Here is a 24,168-nt window from a genome sequence, read left to right as displayed (position 1 = left end):
CACAGATGAATGGATAAAGAAGATGTGGTACATATATACAATGGAATATTACTCAGCTGTAAAAAGCAATGAAACTGGGACATTTGTAGAGACATGGATGGACCTAAAGACTGTTATACAGAGTGAAGTGAGTCAGAAAGAGAAAAACAAATATCGTATATTAACACACATATGTGGACTATAGAAAGATGGTACAAATCAACCGATTTGCAAGGCAGAAATAGAGACACAGATGTAGAGAACAAACATATGGACACTAAGTGGGGAAAGTGGGGAGGGTTGGGGGGTAATGAATTGGGAGATTGGGATACCAAATTGTAAACTCTAAATATATGCAGTTTATTGTATGTTAACTGTAACTCAATAAAAGTTCTTTAAAAAAAAAAAAACTTGGAAGCACCAAAATATCCTTCAGTCGGTGAATAAATAACCTGTGGTACATCCAAAAAAAAAAGGAGTAGAGGGGAAAAGGAAGGAATATAAATTTCATAAACAATGAAACTGTAAACAAGTTGAGGAGCATCCATGCTACAGAATACGATGCAGCCATTCAAAGAATGAGGCAAATCAATCGACTCTGACATGGAAGAATGGTTCTGGGTACATTCTGAGAGGAAAAAAGCAGAGTACATTTCAAAATAATGTGCACAGTATGACACAATTTCAAAATAACCGGCAAGACCATAACCAGTCTAGAGATGCACATAGCAGGCCTGGAAATTTGTTCACAAAACTGCCACATTCAATCTGTGCAATCATCCAAGGGTTAAGTGGGTTAGTGAAGAGAATAAATTAAAAGTCTTTCCCTTCTGCTTTTCTGAAGTATTTTTTAAATTTTTAAAAATATACACATATTAACTTCTTGTATAATATAAGAAAAGAGTCTTATGTTGTATAAAGGAGTCATTTCAGGTTGAAAGCAGTTATTTTGTTCAGGATTCTTTGGTGTGGTGTGGTGAGGCTGTAAAAGGAAATGTCTTGTAAAGCTCTGAATATAGCCTGTTTTCCTGTGTTTTTTTAATGTTGAGGCAAAAGGGTACAATTCAAATTTTCCTCAAAGAAATTTAAAATGTATAGCAAATAGCAAGGAAGTTTTATTTAAAGGCTCTTTCATAACAAGAATACCAAATTATATCACCACGTAGGAGTCCCTCCATGCACATCTAACTGCTGTGCCCGTGTGGTTCTATATAGCTCAGAAGTTAGTAAACAAGGCAGACAACGCCTCTCATCTCCACAGGCACTTTCCCATTTTTGAAAACTGCTTTAATAGCCGTGCCAATCACTTCAAAAAGAAAAACGGTCATATTTAGAAACGTAAATAGAACTACTCAAAAAGAAAAAGCTGAGATTTTAAATCTTTCGAAATAAATGGGGCTTCCTCATAGAGACCTTGTTAGGTTGTTAAATCTTGTTAAAGTCTTGGTTTAACATCTTTTGACACTGCAATTTGAAGGTCCGATTCATTTTTCTTTAGCTGCCATATTTTCATGTCAGTCACTAACGCAATAACATTAAATAACTGTTATAAATAAATGACTGCTTAAACTCATCCATCAATTATGTAAAAGTTTTCAAATTATGTTGTGCCATCTTGCCCTAATGAGAATCACTTGTTCCCACACATTAAATCAGAAGAGGTTATATATTTTAACATGTTTAACAACTGGATTTGTTGACTTAAAAAATATATGCACAACATGAGAGTTGCAAGTTAAGTTTTATTTGGGGCAAAATGAAGACTGCAGCAAAATAAGACAGAGCTCAACAAAGAGCTGGGTGATTGGGAAGGTCAAGAGATTACTGTTAAATAAAGAAAACCAGATATCTCAAGTTAAGGAATTCAGGCTTTTCTATGTATGGGAAGATGCAAGCGTCCGGGCTCACTGAAGTCATTCCTTCGATATGCACCTTAGCTATCTAGAGCCAGTATCCTGTGTTTTCATATCCTGAATTTCCTCAGGGCTCAGCATAGGGAGTGGCAGTAGTCTGTTGGCTGCTAGATGGCAGGTATTCTTTTCAGCCCTGAGTTTCCTCAGGGCTCACTGGAGGGCTGCAATCATTGATGACTGTGACATCCTTTGTGTACTGATATGGCAGGAAATATTCCATTTATAAATATTCCATTCCATTTATAAATATTCCATGTATCAGGTTCAAAACTATTGAACATTTTTATTTGCTAAGTTAACAGAAAATTCTGTTTCCCAGCCTCAGTGAGCCAACATGAGAGCTCTCACAGATGACACGTTTTCTGCAGTAATCTGTTTTGCTTAAGAGCTTCACTGAGATACAATTCACACACCATACAATTCACCCACTTAAAGTGGCAATTCAGTGGCTTGTGGCACATTCACAGAGTTATATAGCCATCAACACAATTTTATTAGCACAATCTGTTTTTTAAATGCTCACTTTATAGCAACTGTTCCTTTTAAAAATCATTTTCAAAGCAATTCTTTCACATGATTCTGCCATTTTCTTCTTGTTTTGGGGTGCTTATACTACTGGATTATCCTAAATCTGTGGTTTCTTTGCAAGAATCTTTTATGTCACATACTATTTTATGAGCATTAATTTAAACTAGATAATAGATTCATACCACTATTTGGTGGGCACCCCCAGCAAGTGAAAGCTAACCAATATATGAGAGCATCTCAAGTACTCTGGGCTGTAAAATCCTCACTCTTTCTTCAGGTTGCCTTGGATACGGTGCCTGATCCAGGGACCAAGTGAAGATGTAAGAGCTCATCTATGTATTCAATTTTACTGAAATTTCATTTCTTTGTAAGAATAAAAATAAAACCAATGGAAGCGCTAATTATAAATAGACTAGAAACTTCTAATAAATAAAAGCTGAAACATTTCCTTCTTACACACTAATGGATAATCTTCTGCATCCCCAGAGTACATGAACCCCACTTTGGGAACACTGGCTTAACATTCAAGCTAGTGTGTCCTAATTTCACTGTGCTATCACAGCTGAAATGATTCCCCAAAGACACACCCCAACATCTTGACAGTGGTAACATGAACACAAAAAAAGAGAAAGAGCCTTTCTCTTTGAGAAATGTGCCTTTGCCTACACTTAAGCAATCTCTTCCCTTATAATAAATCTGAATGAGGCAAGGATAGGCCACCCTAGGGATGATAAAGTGGTTTCAACTCATGTGCCAATTTTAGTTGGTTGGAAGCAACTGTCTGGAAAGCTATACTGAGAGCTCACCAAGGCCATATCCAGCGACATGAAGCAAGACAACCAGCAATATCATGACTGGTACCCATGCTACTACCTGCCACTACCACGCTAAACAGACCTGAACCACTTCACCCCGCTGCCCAGTGTCACCGCTTCTAGTCACGTTCCACACTGTGGTTCCAGGAAACTGGGCTTTGAGGCTACCTCCTCGTGAGGCAGCATGCAAACTTAGAGCCAAAACGGGGCCCAATTGGTGAACTTTTAATATGAAAAGTGAGTGATCAAAATGGAATTAGGTGGAACAAATTCACTCTTCCACATATCTTTCTCCCGTGTGGTAACCACCCTCGGGAATTTTTTCTCTCCTATGCAGCTATGAACGGCTACAGACCAGCAAAGAGAGGCAGTCACAATTAAGGTAATACTCTAGTAAATGTGAAACTCTAAATCCTCTCTCTTCTCTTTTTTCTAACTTCCCTTTTCTATCCATCCTCAAATTTTCCATGACTCAAAGAACAATGGATGCAGTTAATATATATTGGATTCTGAATATACACTTTCACTTGGGGAAAATGGGAGAGAATAAATAATACGTTTTTGTGGAGGAAACATTTAGTGGTGTTCTCTAAATAGGAAGGGATGGATTAGTACCATTAATACTCTCATGTGGCCATTACATACATGATTTAAAAAGCAAGCTGAACCAACTGTACCATCAAGTCACGAGGCAGGAGACGTACCGCAGAGGTAGGAGGACACAGTAGCGCACTATGACGCCGAGCACCCACAGCATGGTGAGCTTCGGACTGATGTACTGGAAATTTACATTGGTCCTTGTGAGGAGATTCCACGACACTAGCTCCTCTGAGGAGAACCTCTGGGTCACTTCGTCTTCCACGATGGCTTCCAATCCCTTCTTGGAGAAATAAAACACGTCAGACAGCTCAAAGTCCCTTCCTCGCAGACCAGACAGCCCTTTTTCCATGGGTGACTCATCTCTTTGGATAATACCTTAAAAGAAAGCATCAGGACATGAGAAAATGCCATAGGACAGAAGAACAACTGATCAAAGAGACTACTTACTTTAACTATGCAGAAGACAAGTAAATAAATCTAATGGGTAACATAAAACAGATTTCAGAAATAAAAGACAAACGACTGCAGTGGGAAAAGAGGTAAAATCACTGCGTCTGCATGAAATGGCTTCTATCTAATCATTTCAATCCATTACAGAGGAATTTGGTCCTCAATAACCCTCTTGCTTACATTTTCTTCCTACGAATCATTAGCAAAAGAACTCACAGAAACAAACTCTCCCCAAGTACAAATCTAGGCCACGTAGAAACAAAGATTTATGTTTTCCCCACATAAAAACTATAAAGCCAGAAAGCAAGCAAAATTGCAAAAGGTATTTACCACAAATGGCAAAAGTTTGATGTTTTTAATATGTAAAAATTATTTAATAAGAAAAACATAGGCTTCTGAAAAAAAGTAAAGTTCATGAACTGAATTCATAGAAACAACATAGTTAATAAATATACCAAAGCCTTTTTACTAGTAATCAAAGAAACGTGAATCAGACGAAGAGTGGCTATTTGCATGATCAAATCGGCAACATGTTTGTTTAAGGATAAAGTTCAAAGACAGAAATGACACAGGTACTCTCATACCTAATTTGTATGAGTGTGGAACTAAGAGCAATTTTGTCAAAATCTGTTTGGCATGAAGAAACTAAAAACAGGTTTACTGATGATTCAATAATTCCAATTCTAGGAATGTCATAAGAAAATAATCAGAAACGCAGGCAAGAGTGGTCACTGTGGCATTTCCATCGTAATAGATCCCAGACAATGGGATACAGTGCATCCATTAATAAAAAGTACAATGTTAAGTGAAAAAGTCAGGATCTTAAACCATGGTTTACTCTGAACTCTATGAAATATACATATAGTAAAAGTGTCAAGAAGGAAACATTAAGTGGTTATCTCTGGGCAACAGGACTAGGTTTTCCTCTTTATACTATTATTGTATTTTCCATGAAGAAAATAATTCAATGATTTTTTAAAGTAGAGTAAGTTTGGTAAATTGAAAAACAACTACTGCCACCCAGTTCTACCCACTGAATAAAAATAATAGATGAGCAGATCTTCAAAGAATAAAAAGTAAGTATATACACAGTGATATAGCTATCCATTTGTCCCTATGGGGCGTATCACAAATGAATTTACTTCCTACATTAATTAGAAAAGTCAAGATTTAAGATGTTAAATTCTCTGAAAGAAGATCCCCTTTGATTTTCTCATTTTTCAGTTTACTAGGAAGTCAATGAGGAAAGTGGAGAGAGCTGTTATCTACCCTCCAGAGAACTTGGATGTGCATCCGTAGTAGCAGCTGTAACATACCCGTTCTTTGAAGGAATGGCAGCATAATGCACTAGAGTAGAAAGTAAAGAGGATCTGGAATCCAAAGTCAACTTCCGTTAGGACAACCACCAGCTCTATGACTGGGGGTAACCAATAAGTCATCGAACTCGTCCTCCTTTGTAAATGGGGGGGGGGTTGGGAAGGGGCTGGGAAAGTGTTTAGCATCCTTACAAAGGCTAAAGTTTTCTGATTTTACTTTTGAGTTTTTTGGTGGGTTTTGTTTTTGTCCACATGCAAAGCTAATACCTAACCACCATAACAATGAGAGCGCTGAAGTAAGTTCTTGAATGATCATTAGGTTATCTTTTTCAGTAGCATAGTCCAAGTGGTTTAATGTTTCTTCATCTCGGAAAAGGTTTAATCGGTATTAGAAAATGAACCAAATAGTTTTGCTACTGAATTACCCTCTTTGCTCTGTAGGTACTGAAATACCACTGAGAGCAAATTACTCAATCCAAGCATTGGCCAATATTTAGCAGTGCAAGAGTTAATTATTTAGCAATGTATATAGACTTTTTTTTTTAAGCCAAGAGGGGGAGAGATGAACAGTTATTTGGGAAATCACTAAATGAAACACACTGGAGACAGGAGACAGCCCTTCTAAAAATAACCTTTTTCAGAGGGACCAGAGATAAGAGTACAAGTTGCCTCATATTTATTTAACTGAGCCAGGAGAGAAGAGATCTGTAAATAGAAGCCAGCCCCTTAGCCCCTACACATTTGATGTGCAATGTTTTCTCTGCCCCCTGACCTACTTTATTTTGTGTAACTCAAAATATAACTCAATTTTTTACTTTCCTTAAGCCTCTTTTGAAAGTACATGGGTAACTGCAATGCATCTAACTGACAAAGGATCCATTTCCAGAATATATTAAGACATACAAAAAATTAATTTAAAAAAGTCAAAGAACTCAGTAAAAAAAATGCTTAATAATAGGGCAAGCAATTCATAAAAAGAGTCAGCCTTAATGACTAACTGACTTTTAAATAACTATTTAAAAGATATTCAGTTTCCCTATAATCAGAGAAATGCAAATTAAAACAATGAGATATTATTTCACACCCATAAAGACCGATAAAAATCTTTCATTTAATAATATCAAGTACTGGTAAAGACTTGGGATGATGGGAATGTAATCAGCACAGTCACACCAGAAGACAATTTGGCACTGCCTGATAAAGATATTTACAGCCCAAGACCCAGCAATTCTACTCCCTGGTACACCTCAGGAAGATTTGTATTTAATAATTTCAAATACACAGAAAAATTGCAATCATAGTTCACGTTACCCAGATACACAAATTGCCAACATTTTTCACATTTGCTTTACTGTTATATCTCTGTATGAATAAAACAATGCTTTTTTGTGAATCACTTGAGAATAAATTGCAGATATCATGCTCCTTACCCACAAAATATTTCAGCATAGATTTCATAGGTCCTATTTCATAGGACACTTCACTTCACAGTACTTTTTTTTTGGGGGGGGGGGGAGGGCGCGCCTTGCCACGGGTCTTGTGGGATCTTCGTTCCCCAACCAGGGATTGAACCAGGGCCACAGCAGTGAAAGCTCCTACTCCTAACCACTGGACCGCCAGGGAACGCCCATAACCACAGTACAATTATCAAAATCAGGGAAGTTGACATTACTGCAATGCTAGAATCTACAGACCTTATTTAAATTTTGACAGTGGTCCCAGTATCTTTCACAGCATTTTTTTCCTGGTCCAGGATTCAACCCAGGATTGCACAATACATTTACATGTCGTCTCTGTAGTCTCTTATTATATGAAAAGTTTCCTCAGCTTTTGTTTTCCAAGATATTGACATTTCTTAAGAGTACAAGCCATTTATTTTATACGAGAATGTCTTGATTTGGGTTAATGTGATGTCTCCTCATGATTAGATGCAGATTGTACACTTCAGGCAGGAATACTATGTAAGTGATGCTGTATCCTTCTCAATACATCACGTGGGGAGGCACTGATGTCAGTTTGTCCCATGATTTGTGACGTTTAACTTTGATCACTTGGTTTAAGGTAGTCAGTGCTTTCAGGGTTCCTCCACTGTGAAGTTACTATTTTTCTCTTTCTGATTAATAAGCAGATAATTATTACCTATAAGTATCTATAAAAGGGAGATGCTTTGAAACTACAGAAATACCTTGCTCTTCAAACTTTCACCCCAAATAAATTGTCACTATGTGTCTTTTAAAATAGTATTTTCTCTCTCTTTCATTCCTTTCACATTTATTATTTGGTATTCCACTTTAAGGAAGAGCTTTTTCCTTATATTCTAAAGAGATTCTTATAAAATGGTGCACAAGTAGACATATATAAGAACATCTTGCCACACTGCTTATAATAGCAAAATAGTGGAATCAATACAAAGGTTCATTCAGTAGGTGGATATATAGCAACACGTACAAATATCGGGACTTCCCTGGAGGTCCAGTGGTTAAGATTCTGTGCTTCTACTGCAGTGGGCACGGGTTCAATCCCTGGCTGGGGAACTAAGATCCCGAATGCTGCACACATGGCATGGCCAAGAAAAAGTAAATTAAATTAAATTAAATTAATATATATACACATAAACACACACACAAATAGTGATTCATTGTGTTGTACACCTGAAACTAATATAATGTTATATGTCAATTATACCTAAATAAGTGGCAGGTCATGATTTTTAACATGGATATAGGAAGTGTATAAGACATAGCAGTAGTATACACTTTCTAATATTTAGAAACTAACTAAATATTTACCAACTTAGATAATTCACACACATCAGAAGGAACAAGTAGCTCCGAGTAGTATGTGAAAGGTGATATTTTTATAGTTTGAATAATGCAAAACAATAAATACTATGTATTTTTTAAGGATACATACATGTATAAGAGAAGTATGAAAATACGCATAAAAATAATAAATATCAAAATCAAAGTATAGTTTCAGGGTTTGCAGGGCAATGGAATCAGGAAGGGATAAACAGAAGAATTTGTTTTGTAAAGTTCTATGCATTAAATTAGATGGTGGCTACACATGTGCTATAACCCAAAAAAAAAAAAAAAAAACAGTAATATGGAACTGACAATTGTTCCCAAGATGAAATCTATATTGTAAGAGAGCAGGTACTAGTTTAGGAGCTTTTTAATAAGGCACACAAAATCTGAAATTAGGAATTATAAAATTAGATGTCAAAAGAAGCACTACTGAATTTATAATGTTACTTCCTTCCTGAAACATACTGACTACTGAGAGTCAGAAATACTGACTGTGCAGCCATTTTGCACGGGGAGCCCTGGTGTGAAGGGGCAGGTGCGAGGCTTCCGCGCGGCGTCCTGTGAGCCAGTGAAACCAGACTAAGCGCACAGGAAAAAAAAAGCAAAGCCATGCAATACAATACAGCCCTCTGCCAGCAGATCTGTTACTAAAGGAATTCATGCATCTTGCATCTTGAAGATGCATTATTAATGCCTGGACAAATCACATCAGGTGAAACGCAGCAAGTCCCTGGCACTGAAAAAAAGGAACAAAGGCTGGTTCTACAAGAGAGCGATGGATGAGACAAATTATAACAGCTGGGAGTTTCTTCAAACATTTACTGAATATTTATGATGTGCCCAGCACTGTTCCAGGTGCTGTGAATACAAACTGAATATTCGTCTAATCCAATACTTGGACATTAGTCTGAGGCTTGGACAGTCTTCTATAAACACCTCTATCACCAGGACAAGCAACCCCAAAAGCTTGGACAACCATGAGGAAACAAAGAAACCCCATGCAGGCAAAGGAGCAGGAAAAAAACCCACAAGACCAAATAAATGAGGAGGAAATAGGAAAAATGCCTGAAAAAGAATTTAGAGTAATGATAGTAAAAATGATACAAAATCTGGATAACAAATTAGAGAAAGTACAAGAAACAGTTCATAAGAACTCAGAAAAACAAACAGCAATGGATAACAAAATAACTGAAATTAAAAATACTCTAGATGCTCTAACCAGCAGAATGACTGAGGCAGAAGAACGAATAAGTGAGTTGGAAGATAGAATGGAAGAAATAAACGCCACAGAGCAGGAAAAAGATAAAAAAATAAAAAGACTAGAAGACAGCCTCAGAGACCTCAGTGATAACCTTAAACGTACCAACATTCGAATTATAGGCATCCCAGAAGAAGAAGAAAACAAGAAAGGGTCTGTGAAAATATTTGAAGAGGTTCTAGTGGAAAACTTCCCCAACATGGGAAAGGAAATAATGAACCAAGTCCAAGAAGCACAGAGAGTCCCATACAGAATAAACCCAAGGAGAAATACACCAAGACACATATTAATCAAACTAACGACAATTCAACACAAAGAAAAAATATTAAAAGCAGCAAGAGAAAAGCAACAAACAACATATAAGGGAAAACCCATCAGGATAACAGCTGACCTTTCTACAGAAACTCTGCAGGCCAGAAGGGAATGGCAGGATATACTGAACGTCCTGAAAGAGAGAAACCTACAGCCAAGAATACTTTACCCAGCAAGAATCTCATTCAGATTTGAGGGAGAAATCAAAAGCTTTCCAGACAAGCAAAAGTTAAGAGAATTCAGCACCACCAAACCAGCCTTACAACAAGTGCTAAAGGAACTTCTCTAAGTAGGAAACACAAGAAAAGGAAAACACCTACAAATACAAACCCAAAACAATTCAGAAAATGGTAATTGGAACACACATGTCAATAATCACTTTAAATGTAAATGGATTAAATGCTCCAACCAAAAGACACAGACTGGCTGAATGGATACAAAAACAAGACCCTTCTATATGCTGCCTACAAGAAACCCACTTCAGACCAAGGGATACATATAGACTGAAAGTGAAGGGATGGAAAAAGATATTCCATGCAAATGGAAGTCAAAAGAAAGCTGGAGTAGCAATACTCATATCAGACAAATTAGACTTGAAAGTAAAGACTATTAAAAGAGACAAGGAAGGGCACTACATAATGATCAAGGGATCCATCCAAGAAGAACATATTACAATGGTAAATATCTATGCCCCCAATATAGGAGCACCTCAATACATAAGGCAAATGCTAACAGCTATAAAAGGGGACATCGACAGTAACACAATTATAGTGGGAGACTTGAACACCCCACTTACATCAATGGACAGATCATCCAAACAGAAAATAAATAAAGACACACAAGCTTTAAATGACACATTAGACCATCTCGACTTAATTGATATTTATAGGACATTCCATCCAAAAACGACAGACTACACTTTCTTCTCAAGTGCACACGGAACATTTTCCAGGATAGATCACATCTTGGGTCACAAATCAAACCTCAGCAAATTCAAGAAAATTGAAATCATATCAAGCATCTTCTCAGACCACAACGCCATGAGACTAGATATCAATTACAGGAAAAAAACTGCAAAAAATACAAACACATGGAGGCTAAACAATTCACTATTAAACAACCAAGGAATCACTACAGAAATCAAAGAGGAAATCAAAAAGTATCTAGAAACAAATGACAACGAAAACACAACAACCCAAAACCTATGGGACGCAGCAAAAGCAGTTCTAAGAGGGAAGTTTATAGCAATACAGTCCTACCTTAAGAAACAAGAAAATGATCGAATAAACAACCTAACCTTACACCTAAAACAACTAGAGAAAGAAGAACAAAGAAACCCCAAAGTGAGCAGAAGGAAAGAAATCGTAAAGATCAGAGCAGAAATAAATGAAAAAGAAAGGAAAGAAACCATAAGAAAAATAAATAAAACTAAAAGCTGGTTCTTTGAGAAGATTAACAAAATTGATAAACCATTAGCCAGACTCATCAAGAAAAAAAGGGAGAAGATGCAAATCAACAGAATTAGAAATGAAAAAGGAGAAGTCACAACGGACACCTCAGAAATACAAAACATCATGAGAGACTACTACAAGCAACTCTATGCCAATCAATTGGATAACCTGGAAGAAATGGATATATTCTTAGAAAAATACAACCTTCCAAGACTGAACCAGGAAGAAATAGAAACCATGAACAGACCAATCACAAGTACAGAAATTGAGGCAGTGATTAAAAATCTCCCAACACACAAAAGCCCAGGACCAGATGGATTCACAGGCGAATTCTATCAAACATTTCGAGAAGAGTTAACACCTATCCTTCTCAAACTCTTCCAAAATATTGCAGAAGGCGGAGCACTCCCAAACTCATTCTATGAGGCTACCATCACCCTGATACCAAAACCAGGCAAAGATGTAACAAAAAAAGAAAACTACAGACCAATATCACTGATGAATATAGATGCAAAAATCCTCAACAAAATACTAGCTAACAGACTGCAACAGCACATTAAAAAAATCATACACCACGATCAAGTGGGGTTTATCCCTGGGATGCAAGGATTCTTCAATATACGCAAATCAATCAACGTGATACATCATATCAACAAATTGAAGGATAAAAACCATATGATCATTTCAATAGATGCAGAAAAAGCTTTTGACAAAGTTCAACATCCATTTATGATAAAAGCTCTCCAGAAAATGGGCATAGAAGGAAATTACCTCAACATCATAAAAGCCATATATGACAAACCAAAAGCCAACATTGTTCTCAATGGAGAAAAACTGGAAGAATTCCCTCTAAGAACAGGAACAAGACAAGGGTGTCCACTCTCACCACTGTTATTCAACATAGTTTTGGAAGTGTTAGCCACAGCAATCAGAGAAGAAAAAGAAATTAAAGGAATCCAAATTGGAAAAGAAGAAGTAAAATTATCACTCTTTGCAGATGACATGATACTATATATAGAAAACCCTAAAGACTCTACCAGAAAACTGCTAGCACTCATTGATGAGTTTAGTAAAGTAGCAGGATACAAAATTAATGCACAGAAATCTCTTGCATTCCTATACACTAACAACGGAAGAGCAGAAAGAGAAATTAAGGAAACTCTCCCATTCACCATTGCAACCAAAAGAATAAAATACCTAGGAATAAACCTGCCTAAGGAGGCAAAAGATCTGTATGCAGAAAACTTTAAGACATTGATGAAAGAAATCAAAGATGACATAAACAGATGGAGGGATATACCATGTTCCTGGATTGGAAGAATCAACATCGTGAAAATGACTGTACTACCCAAAGCAATTTACAGATTTAATGCAATCCCGATCAGATTACCAATGGCATTTTTCACAGAACTAGAGCAAGAAATCTTACGATTTGTATGGAAATGCAAAAGACCCCGAATAGCCAAAGCAATCTTGAGAAGGAAAAATGGAGTTGGTGGAATCAGGCTTCCTGACTTCAAACTATACTACAAGGCCATAGTGATCAAGACAGTATGGTACTGGCACAAAAATAGAAAGGAAGATCAATGGAACAGAATAGAGAACTCAGAAGTAAGCCCAAACACATATGGGCACCTTATCTTTGACAAAGGAGGCACGAGTATACAATGGAAAAAAGACAGCCTCTTCAATAAGTGGTGCTGGGAAAATTGGACAGCAACATGTAAAAGAATGAAATTAGAACACTTCCTAACACCATACACAAAAATAAACTCCAAATGGATTAAAGACCTACATATAAGGCCAGACACTATCAAACTCCTAGAGGAAAACATAGGCAGAACACTCTTTGACATACATCAAAGCAACATCCTTTTTGACCCACCTCCTAGAATCATGGAAATAAAATCAAGAATAAACGAATGGGACCACATGAAACTTAAAAGCTTTTGCACAGCAAAAGAAACCATAAACAAGACTAAAAGGCAACCCTCAGAATGGGAAAAAATAATTGCCTATGAAACAACGGACAAAGGATTAACCTCCAAAATATACAAGCAGCTCATGCAGCTTCATACCAAAAAAGCAAAGAACCCAATCCACAAATGGGCAGAAGACCTAAATAGACATTTCTCCAAAGAAGACATACAGATGGCCAACAAACACATGAAAAGATGCTCAACATCACTCATCATCAGAGAAATGCAAGTCAAAGCCACAATGAGGTATCACCTCACACCAATCAGAATGGCCATCATCACAAAGTCTGGAAACCACAAATGTTGGAGAGGGTGTGGAGAAAAGGGAACTCTCCTGCACTGTTGGTGGGACTGTAAGTTGGTACAGCCACTATGGAAAACAATTTGGAGGTTCCTTAAAAAACTACAAATAGAACTACCATATGATCCAGTAATCCCACTCCTGGGCATATACCCAAAGAAAACCATAATCCCAAAAGAAACTTGTACCATAATGTTTATTGCAGCACTATTTACAATAGCCAGGACATGGAAGCAACCGAAATGCCCATCAACAAATGAATGGATACAGAAGATGTGGCATATATATACAATGGAATATTACTCAGCTATAAAAAGGGATGAGATGGAGCTATATGTAATGAGGTGGATAGAACTACAATCTGTCATACATAGTGAAGTAAGTCAGAAAGAGAAAGACAAATATTGTATGCTAACTCACATATACGGAATCTAAAAATGGTACTGATGAACTCAGTGACAAGAACAGGGAAGCAGATACAGGGAATGGACTGGAGAACTCGAGGTATGGGAGGGGGCGGGGGGTGAAGGGGAAACTGAGAAGAAGCGGGAGAGTAGTACAGACATATATATACTACCAACTGTAAAATAGTCAGTGGGAAGTTGTTGTATAACAAAGGGAGTCCAACTCGAGGATGGAAGATGCCTTAGAGGACTGGGGCAGGGAGGGTGGGGGGGAATCGAGGGGGGGGCGTCAAGGAAGGGAGGGAATATGGGGATATGTGTATAAAAACAGTTGATTGAACCTGGTGTACCCCCAAAAAAAATAAAATAAAATAAAAAAAAAAAAAAAAAAAAAGAAATACTGACTGAATTCACCCTAAGTATGAATGTCTAACAGGAAAAAAAATTCAATTCAATCCACATATAGGGGCACTCATTATGTATCAAGCACCAAAATACACCTTAGAAAAAGAGGAAATATTTGACACCAAAAAATGTTCATAAGTAGACCAAAAGTCTTCAAAATATAGATATAAATACATATCAGATTTAACTAGCACAGACAATTTCTATACTGGTTTCTATTGTCATTAAGGAAACCTCATTATTATTAATAAATTAATCCTGATCCTTCAGAGCAATCCATAGTTCTTAAATTGGTAAAACCCTGATTCTAGAAAATATTTCCTTTTGTTTCACAAGTTAACTTCAAAAAAAGAAAGCCATAAACATTTGAACTTTGTCCTTATACCAAATGCTCTGGCCAACTCGACAAGGTTCATGCTTGGATGAAAATAAAATTAGAACAACTATATCTAACGCAAGAGATTAGAATAACTAAACCTAATGCAAGAGATGGGTTGCACAAGTTGCCTGTGCCACCTGCCTTGAGCAAGTCACTGGTACATAAATAATACCAGCTGTGAAAGGCCTCTTAAAAGAAACGGAGGCTGAAGTTAAAACCATCACAAATAAAATTAACTCTAAATTAGCTGAGTGAACTCTTGGAATAACTGCCCATTTATAAATCATGCTAGTTTTTCCATCTTCCAGCTATAAAGTATGCTTTCTAGGTTAGCATTACAGAAAATCAGGGTCCACTACAGACCAAAAGTGGAAGTAACAGGCTTATATGTAGAAGTTGATCCTTAACCTACCATTGAACTGTATTCCAAAAGTCAGAGGCTCAGAGTTTAAAACACTCTCTCACGAAAACGTTGTTTGAATTAGTCTGTTTGAGCTAGAATTCTATCCAATCATAAGCCTAATTAACCCAAAATATACATGATCATATAGTAGCAGTACCATGAAATACAAATCTTCTTTAACACTATTTCCACAAGAAATTTTAAAATTAAATCTGTTTGGAATAAACAAAACCAAAAATGTTCCTCATCCTGTAGTGACTTAGAGTGGGCATAAGGGGAAACTTTCTGGGGCACTGGTAATGTTCTATTTCTTGATCTAGATTAGCAGTTCTGAGTTCCTTTACTTTGGGAAACCCATCAAGTTGTACATTTATAGTTTTAAACTCTTGTCTATGTATATTATGCTTCAATTTTTAAAAAATTGTACTTGAAATCTGCTGTACAGTATGGCCGATAGTTAACAACACTGTATCATACACTTAAAATTTTGTTAAGAGGGTAAATCTTACATTAATTAATTCTTCATTAAAAGAACTGAAGGAGACAACTGTCCGTTAATCCCCATTTCCATGATTCATGTATCATAGGATTAAATAAATACTACATCCCTTAAAAAAAAGGTTTACTCTATATCCCCCTACTCAATTATTAACCAATCAGGCAGGAAGGAGTTTACCTGTCCCAGTACCAACTACTGGTAGCAAGGTCTTTTTTCTGCTATGAGACTCTCCTCTGAAGGGCTCTGGCAAGAAAGCCAAGTCTACATTCTTCCCTCTGGTGCCCCAATATCCTTCCTGATCCATAAATGTGATTGGCCTGATTAAAGAGATCAGGGTAAAGTAGCTGTAGAGATTAATTGTATGCGGTTGGGGCTGGGGAGTAGGGTGGCTCAGGGCAGTTGGGATTAAAGAGTGTAAATATTTAGTGCCAACCTCCAGAGAGATAAGACCCATGTTCAATCACTAAGGCGTAGTTCAAGGTCTTGATACAATTCTAACAAGCCAGGGCCAAGGACAGATCCCTGAACAGACCACTGAGCTCTGTCCTCATTCTCCTCCAATTCATTAGTCATCACAGATATTAACACACTAATCAGTGCATCAACTATGCAGTCACCCCACTGCACAGGTTTCCAGTCCATTTTTTGCCACCTTTTTTTCAAAATAATTTACCATCTCAAGGCTAAGCATGTGCAAAAAATTCCCTGGGCCGTTAGTCAAGTTACAATTTCCAGCACATAAATTAGGCAACTTGACTGTGCTTATTTCACAATCCTTTGTGTTCCTGACTACCACTGCTCTCCTACCTAAGTACTTTTTAAAAATCCAGCTTACTGTTATTAACTTAGTTATGTGTAAGAATGGTATCCTGACTATGTTTTTAAAAAGTCAGATTTTTGAGATGCATACTAAGGTACTTAGAGGTAAAATGACATAACATCTAGTTTTAAAATACTCCCATAAAAGGACATTCATTAAGGTGAGAATACGGTGTTTCTGATTGCTTATCTGTATTCTCTGATTTTTTACATTGCCCACATACTGCATCTGCAATTAAACTTTTAATTAAATGAAATACTTCCACAAAGTTAGAACTGCAAAAAAGGTTAGATGAAGCAAATTTTTGTTAAATTTGGTGATGGCTATAAGGGAATTAACTGTACTATTCTCTTTACTTTTTAAAAATGAATACTATATTTTTTTAAACCTATTTAAGAAACCCATTTGAAAAGTCAATTTAGCTGGGAATCAATTTCCTCATCAAAATCAAAAGCACTCATTCATTCATTCAGTCAGTCAGTCACTACAGAGACAGTGCCAGGCACTAAAATATTCAACACACAGACGGAAAAGGGAAAAAAGGGAGTCCAACTAACTCAGTAGTTCTCAAGCATAGCTGCAAATCAGAATATCTTTGGAATCTATAAAAATAAAGAAATCAGGGTCCAACCCCAAATCTACTAAACTAACTACATTTTTTTTAAATATATAGGAATGGGGGGAAATTATAAGGAAAGACATCAAAATATTCGGTCGTTTCTGAGTAACAACATTTCACGTGGGTGACTTAATTTTCTTATTTATACACCTGCAACGTCTAATTTTCGATAAAGTATATGTATGATTTTACATAGTGAGAGAAAAGTACTTAAAATGCTATTTTTGAAAACCAAAATGTGATACGTACTACTGCTTATCCACCACAATGGCTATATTTTAAAAGGCCAAAAATACCAAGCACTGAAGAGGCTATGGAACTCAGACACAGCTCTGAGACTGTACAACCACCCTGGAATACGCAGTTTCCAACAGTTAAACACACTTGCTTACCCTATGACCCGGCAATTCCACTTCAAGGTATGTACCCAAGAAAAACAAGTAAACAGGTTCACAACAATGGTCATAGCAGCTTTATTCCTAACAGCTAAAAACTGTAAATAACCCAAATGTCAATCAACACAATAATGGGTAAACATATTATTATGTATTTGTATAAAGAAATACTCCACAGCAATTTTTTAAAAATCCACTGGTTCATGCAACATGGAGAAATCTCATAAACATTATGTTGCATGAAAAAAAAAAACACAAAAGAGCCCATCCTGTATGATTTCATTTATGTTTATTTCAAAAATAAGAAAAAGTCATTAATGATGACAGAAATCAAAAGAGAGTTTACAATGGGGACTGAGGGATGAGTCACGTCTACTAGGCAGGGGCCGGAGACAACTTTGAGATCATGAATACGTTCTTTGGCTGAATCTGGGTGGTAGTCACGTGGGTCTACAAATATGTAAAAATCCACCTTGTTGAACAGTTGATATTTGTGCAGTTTAATGTATGTTAATTATGCCTCAACTTTTTTTTGGAATCAGAAAACTGTCATAGGGACTTCCCTGGTGGTCCAATGGGTAAGACTCCAAGCTCGCAATGCAGGGGGCCTGGGTTCAATCCTTGGTCAGGGAACTAGATCGCATGCATGCTGCTACTAAGAGACCTCATGCTGCAACTAAGAAGTCCACATGCCACAATGAAGATCCCCTGTGCAACAACTAAGACCCAGCGCAGCCTAAACACACACACACACACACACACACACATAGATATAAATATATATAAAGAAAACTGTTACATTTAAGAGTCTCCACAACTTTTAGCTATAATCCCAATTAGAGGCTCTAGCCAATCATACCTACCCTTCCCATGAATATCTTTGTCTTCCTTCCTAAACTAAAAGACAATTGACATTTATTGAATGCTTCCTGATGCCAGACTGTGTGCTAAACCCTTGACGCATACACTTATGTAATCCTCATAATCCTATGAGGTATTGTCTATTATTCCATTTTACAGGCTAGGAAACTAAGGCTCAGAGTGATTGGGTAACTTGCCTGAGGCCATGGGGAGAAAAAGGAATAGAACCAGAATTTGAAACCAAGTCTATGACTCCAAAACCAAATGTTCCCTCATATCCTAAACCTTCAAATTCCATGTCACTCTTTGACAAACCTCAAAGATGTAAGATCTTTCCCATCAACTTGACATCAGCTCCAGTTCTTCCCTGCTAAATTGAAGCCCTGAGTAGCAGTTCTACTGAGTATCTCTCCTATCTTTGAAGGAAGAAATAGAACTTTGATACAGGAAAACCTATACATGGCCTCCATGTGTCATAAATCTGGACATGCAGTTACCACTGACTGATTTATGCTTAATCATCCCTCCCAGGAAGCCAGAACTCAAGTCACTATTTTTTTTTTCCAGCTGGGTCAGGGATCTTTTACAGCCTGAAGCACATCTGATTAGGTCTTCCTACAACAAGCCTGACAAAAGGCAGCCCCTGGGCAGTGGTCCACTTAATATTCCCTCAGTTTGTAATTCAGCCAGGTCCGAGTTGTCCAAGGAGGCTGTTCTTTCCACTTTATGATTTGGCACACAGATGTCCTGCCAGTATCCTTCCTCTTCAAGTCCTCTCCCAGGCATCTTGCAGGTTAGTCAAGATTTAGAAAGGATAATCACCCTTGATGTTTTATTGTTGTCACTGTTAAGGTATATTCTAAAATTACCTACCTCTGTTACATCCTCATTAACCTGGACTGTCACCCAGCCAAGGTTTGTAGAAAACAGCCTCTATACCATCTGCTATATCCTCAGCCATGACTCTACATTGAGTTCAAGGTCTCTGAGCTAAAGACAGACTGCCCATGAAGCTAATAAGGTTAAGCTTCAGTCTCCTCACCTGCATGACCCCTTACAAGCTCCCACACCTAACTTTGTGTATTCTTTTTCTAAAAGAAAATCTCCCAATTGTATAAGCTTCAGACCCCCACAAAACCTGAATTGGCGCCCGCCTGTGAATCAAATTATCATTTCATTGCTACGAGAGGCAGATCTATGTTAACCCCTCACCCTACAACCTAAAATGATTTAGAACTACTTAGGATGAGAGAAACATGTTATTACCAATAAGTATTAGAACACTGAGAGTTCACAGACACCCATTAACTCCTTTCTGCTTAATTTCACCTAGGATTGGTAATATTTTTATCTATTTGATGGTCAACTTAGCACTGCACTTGTAAGAGGGGTTGCTGTTGGCTACGTCATTTTCTGGTTGTTGTTTTAAGGTTTGAAGTTTATCTGTTCTTGGAAGTAGAGAGATTGGTAAGGATAAAAAACAGAAATATGAATACAATGCAAACTGGGAAAAAAAACCTCATTACATAAAAGTTTCACAGGTGTCCCTGCTTTAGAATGAGATTCGTATGTACCATACAATAGGTCCAATAAAAAGAAAAGGGGCGGGCTTCCTAGGTGGCGCAGTGGTTGGGAAGCCGCCTGCCAATGCAGAGGTCACGGGTTTGATCCCAGCTCCAGGAAGATCCCACATGCCGCGGAGCAACTAAGCCCATGTGCCAAAAAAAAAAAAAAAAAAAGAAAAGGGGCAAAATCAGCAGAACTATCATGACCCATCATATACATGAAATGTGCTCAAAATAAATGCTGACTTAGCATCTCCTCTGGTTCCCTAAGAGCTACTCAATCATGATTGCCTAGTTTTTAAAAAAGCATTGGAGTTATGAAACTACTCATGCTCCCCCCAGTAATGTTTCCCCAGTTGGCACATTTGAGTCACATTCAACTTTTTCTTTTTTTAACATGAAAAGGGTAGAGTTTACTTTAAACACCTATATATCCTAGTAGTTAATCCAAGTAAGAAAAACAAAATAAGGACGGGGAAAAAGTCCACATATAACACAAAAGAAGAAATAACATAAACAGAAAAGTATAAAAATCATAAGAGGGCTTCCTAGGTGGCACAGTGGTTGAGAATCTGCCTGCCAATGCAGGGGACACGGGTTCAATCCCTGCTCCCGGAAGATCCCACATGCCGCGTAGCTAGTAACTAAGCCCATGTGCAACAACTATTGAGCCTGCGCTTTAGAGCCCGTGAGCCGCAACTATTGAGCCCACGTGCTGCAGCTACTGAAGCCCATGCGCCTAGAGCCTGTGCTCCGCAACAAGAGAAGCCACAGCAATGAGGAGCCCGTGCACCACAACGAAGAGTAGCCCCAACTCACCGCAACTAAAAAGAAAGCCCGCGCACAGCAAAAAAGACCCAACACAGCCAATAAAATAAATAAATAATTTTTTTAAAAAAAATCATAAGAAACAGCTTTGCACAAACTCCTATGCAAATGAATTTAATAAAAAGCTGGGCAAAATGGATAGCTTTCTAACTAAGAAAACATTACTAATACTGACACCAATAGATGAATGCTCTAAAGAGAACCATTTGCACAAATGAAATGTTGTGGGGAGTAAAGAAATTTTACCTGTCAGAGACCCGAACTGTTTTAACAGGAATTCTACCAAAACTTTAAATCTGAGAAGGGAGAAAAGGAGGAAGGAGGGAAGTAAGTGGGTAGGTAACACACTAATCTCAAGTATAAGGATCAATTGCAAAAATCCTAACTCCAATTGTGGCAGACAGTTTCCAACACGGTATTATGACTAAACGTTTAGTCCATAACCACAAAGATGACTCTAATATTAAGCTATTAATGTAAATTACCATACTATGCCTAAGGGGGTGGGGGGAATATATACTCACCACCAAATATGCTGAAAAAGCATGAAAAATTCAACATTCTTGATTTACAAAACAAGCATCAAGAAGTATTTACCATAAGATGGAAAACTAGATCAAAGCCAACCTGATGCTTACAGAGAAGACGCTGCAGGCACTGCAGCCTGTCCCTAGTAGGAAGGGCAACTAACACCACTATTAGTCAATGCTGTATTGGAGTAGCAGCCAGCACACTTAGACAAGGGAAAGAAATAAAGTATAAACTGGAAAAGAAATAAAATGCAAACTAAAGTTGAATAAGAAGTGGTAAAATTATCACTATTTGAAGATAAAACAGCTGCATAACTGAAAAAAAAAGGAAATCTGAAAACCTACATGCAGTAGGAGAATTCTTAGTTTTTTATATCCTTCCACCTTACTAATATCAAAAGTATTATACTGTAATATATTGTATGTTAATAAACATACAATAAACATAATATTGTATGTTTCCAATATACAAACAGCAATCAGTTAGAAGATCCAATGGAAGAAGATAGTCCATTTATAATGTCAACTGGAATTACAAACTTCAGAGGAAATGTACACTGTCTAAGAAAAACTTTCAAACACCTCTGGAGGATACAAAAAAAACACCTAAACAAATGGAAAGAGGTAATGTCCTTGGAGAGGAAGGCTGAATACAGATCATGTCAAACTGCCCTCAGTAAATTTAGAAATTTACCACAATGTCAATAAAAATAGACAGCTGTATTTCCTCTGCATCATAGATGAGCTGAATCTCAAGATCATACGGGTCAAAAGCAAGAATTAAGAAGGCAGTTCTGTAAGGAAAAGCAATGAGCACAACGATCCCTGCCAGATATGAAAACGGCAATAATTAAAACAGACCAGTACATGAGACTGTAGACAAGTAAACATTACAAAATAGAAAGTTCAGAAATAGACCCAAAACTATACTAGAATTCAGAAAATTATTGAGGTTGCATCACCAATCAGTTGTGTAGAGATGGGCTTTATAACACAGTGTTGCAACATCTGGAAAACCATCTGGACAAACACACTGGAATAAATGAATCAAAGATTTAAAGTTTTTTTAGAGTCATAAAAGTAATCAAAGCAAACACTGGAGAATTCCCTTAAGACTTGGCTGAGGGAAAATTTTTCTACTAAAAAAATCAAAATCCAGAAGCTATAAAAAGAAAATATTGATAAATTTGACTACATAAAAAATGAAAAATATCTGCATAGTAAAAGCATAATAAGCAAAGGGAAAAATACAAATTGCAAACTGAAAGCAGTATTTTTATCTCAGCACAGACAAAAGCTAATCACTTTAATATATGAGAAGGTCCTAGAAATCAAAGTGAAACAGATATCAAGAGAAAGAGAAAAATGGCCAAAAAGAAGAGAAAAATGGCCAAAAGAGTAGACAGTTTTCAGAAAAAGAAATACAAATGGCCCTTAAACATAAAACGTGTACCAAATCACACTCTCTATAAAAGAGATGTAAATTAAGACTAAACCGAGTTTCCACTTCCTATCAGACTGGCACAAACCCATATTTACACCATAGGTGAAGGTGTAGAGAAAGAGGCACTTGCATACACTCCTAGTGGAAGTACAAACAGTACAACCATTAATGACAGGTGCTTTGGCCATCAATCAAAATTACAAATGCTCTCTGACAGAGCAAGTCCATTCATGCCACAGATTCATGTTGCATGTAATTTATGTTACAGATAGTGTGAATCGCTGGGTATTTTTTTGACGGCAAAAAGTGGAGAACTACAGGCAAAAAACATTTACATTCATGTAATGAAATTTCTTGTAGCTGTTAAAAAAGAAGAAACTTTCTAAGTAATAATATGGAAAGGGCTATAGGTGAAAAACACAAGGCTCAGAGTAGTGTTTATTGTACGTCATCTTTGGTATTAGCAACTCAAGAAAATAACAAACATTTCCATTACAACAGCATGTTTGAGGTCATATAAAGAACCACTAGAGGACTTTCCTGGTGGCACAGTGGTTAAGAATCTTCCTGCCAACGCAAAGTACACGGGTTCAAGCCCTGGTCCGGGAAGATCCCACATGCCGTGGAGCAACTAAGCCCGTGCACCACAACTACCAAGCCTGCACTCTAGAACCCGAGAGCCACAACTACCGAGCCCGTGTGCCACAACTACTGAAGCCCACATGCCTAGAGCCCGTGCTCCACAACAAAAGAAACCACCGCAATGAGAAGCCCACACACCTCAATGAAGAGTAGCCCCCACTCACCTTGCCGCAACTAGAGAAAGGCCATACACGGCAACAAAGACCCAACACAGCCAATAAATAAATAAATGAATAAATTAAAAAAAAAAAAAAAAGGAACCATTGGAACATCCATAAGACTAACATGGCATAGAGGTAGAAAGTAACGGCTGGAAGCTACACTTATCAAAGCATGTTTTTAAATTGCTATGACTTTTGTATCACGTGAATGTAAATACCACCTATGCAAAAAAGTTTTTAAAAGATGTGCAAACCCAAATTTTAAATGTTTACACAAGCACCTGCACACACATATCCTTTGTGTGCCATCTGCTGGGTCTCCCAGAATCCCATGAGTCTAATGACTCAGCCTATGCAGAACTGCAAAGATGCAACAAAGTGAAACTGTATTATGACCACTTTCCACATAACCAGGGTCACCTCTGCATTTCAAATCTTACCCTACAATATGTAATTTCTGTGTTAGCTTAGAAGTCCCTGATAACCCTACCACCACCTCACGTG

At 37.3% G+C, this 24,168-nt stretch overlaps 1 protein-coding gene across 3 annotated transcripts in view; it reads right to left on the bottom strand.

Annotated features, from left to right (window-relative positions):
• The window catches only part of GPAT3 (glycerol-3-phosphate acyltransferase 3), a 65,746-nt gene that overhangs the window by 21,858 nt on the left and 19,720 nt on the right, over positions 1-24,168 (bottom strand). For all 3 annotated transcript variants that reach the window (XM_057729438.1, XM_057729439.1, XM_057729440.1), the window contains one exon: positions 3,940-4,210. In XM_057729438.1, the coding sequence (XP_057585421.1) occupies positions 3,940-4,210 (271 nt within the window). The remainder of the gene's footprint in view (positions 1-3,939; positions 4,211-24,168) is intronic.

Source organism: Hippopotamus amphibius, chromosome 3 (genome assembly GCF_030028045.1).
Source record: "Hippopotamus amphibius kiboko isolate mHipAmp2 chromosome 3, mHipAmp2.hap2, whole genome shotgun sequence".
NCBI classification, from domain to species: domain Eukaryota; kingdom Metazoa; phylum Chordata; class Mammalia; order Artiodactyla; family Hippopotamidae; genus Hippopotamus; species Hippopotamus amphibius.
This window is presented reverse-complemented; position numbering and strand designations above follow the sequence as displayed.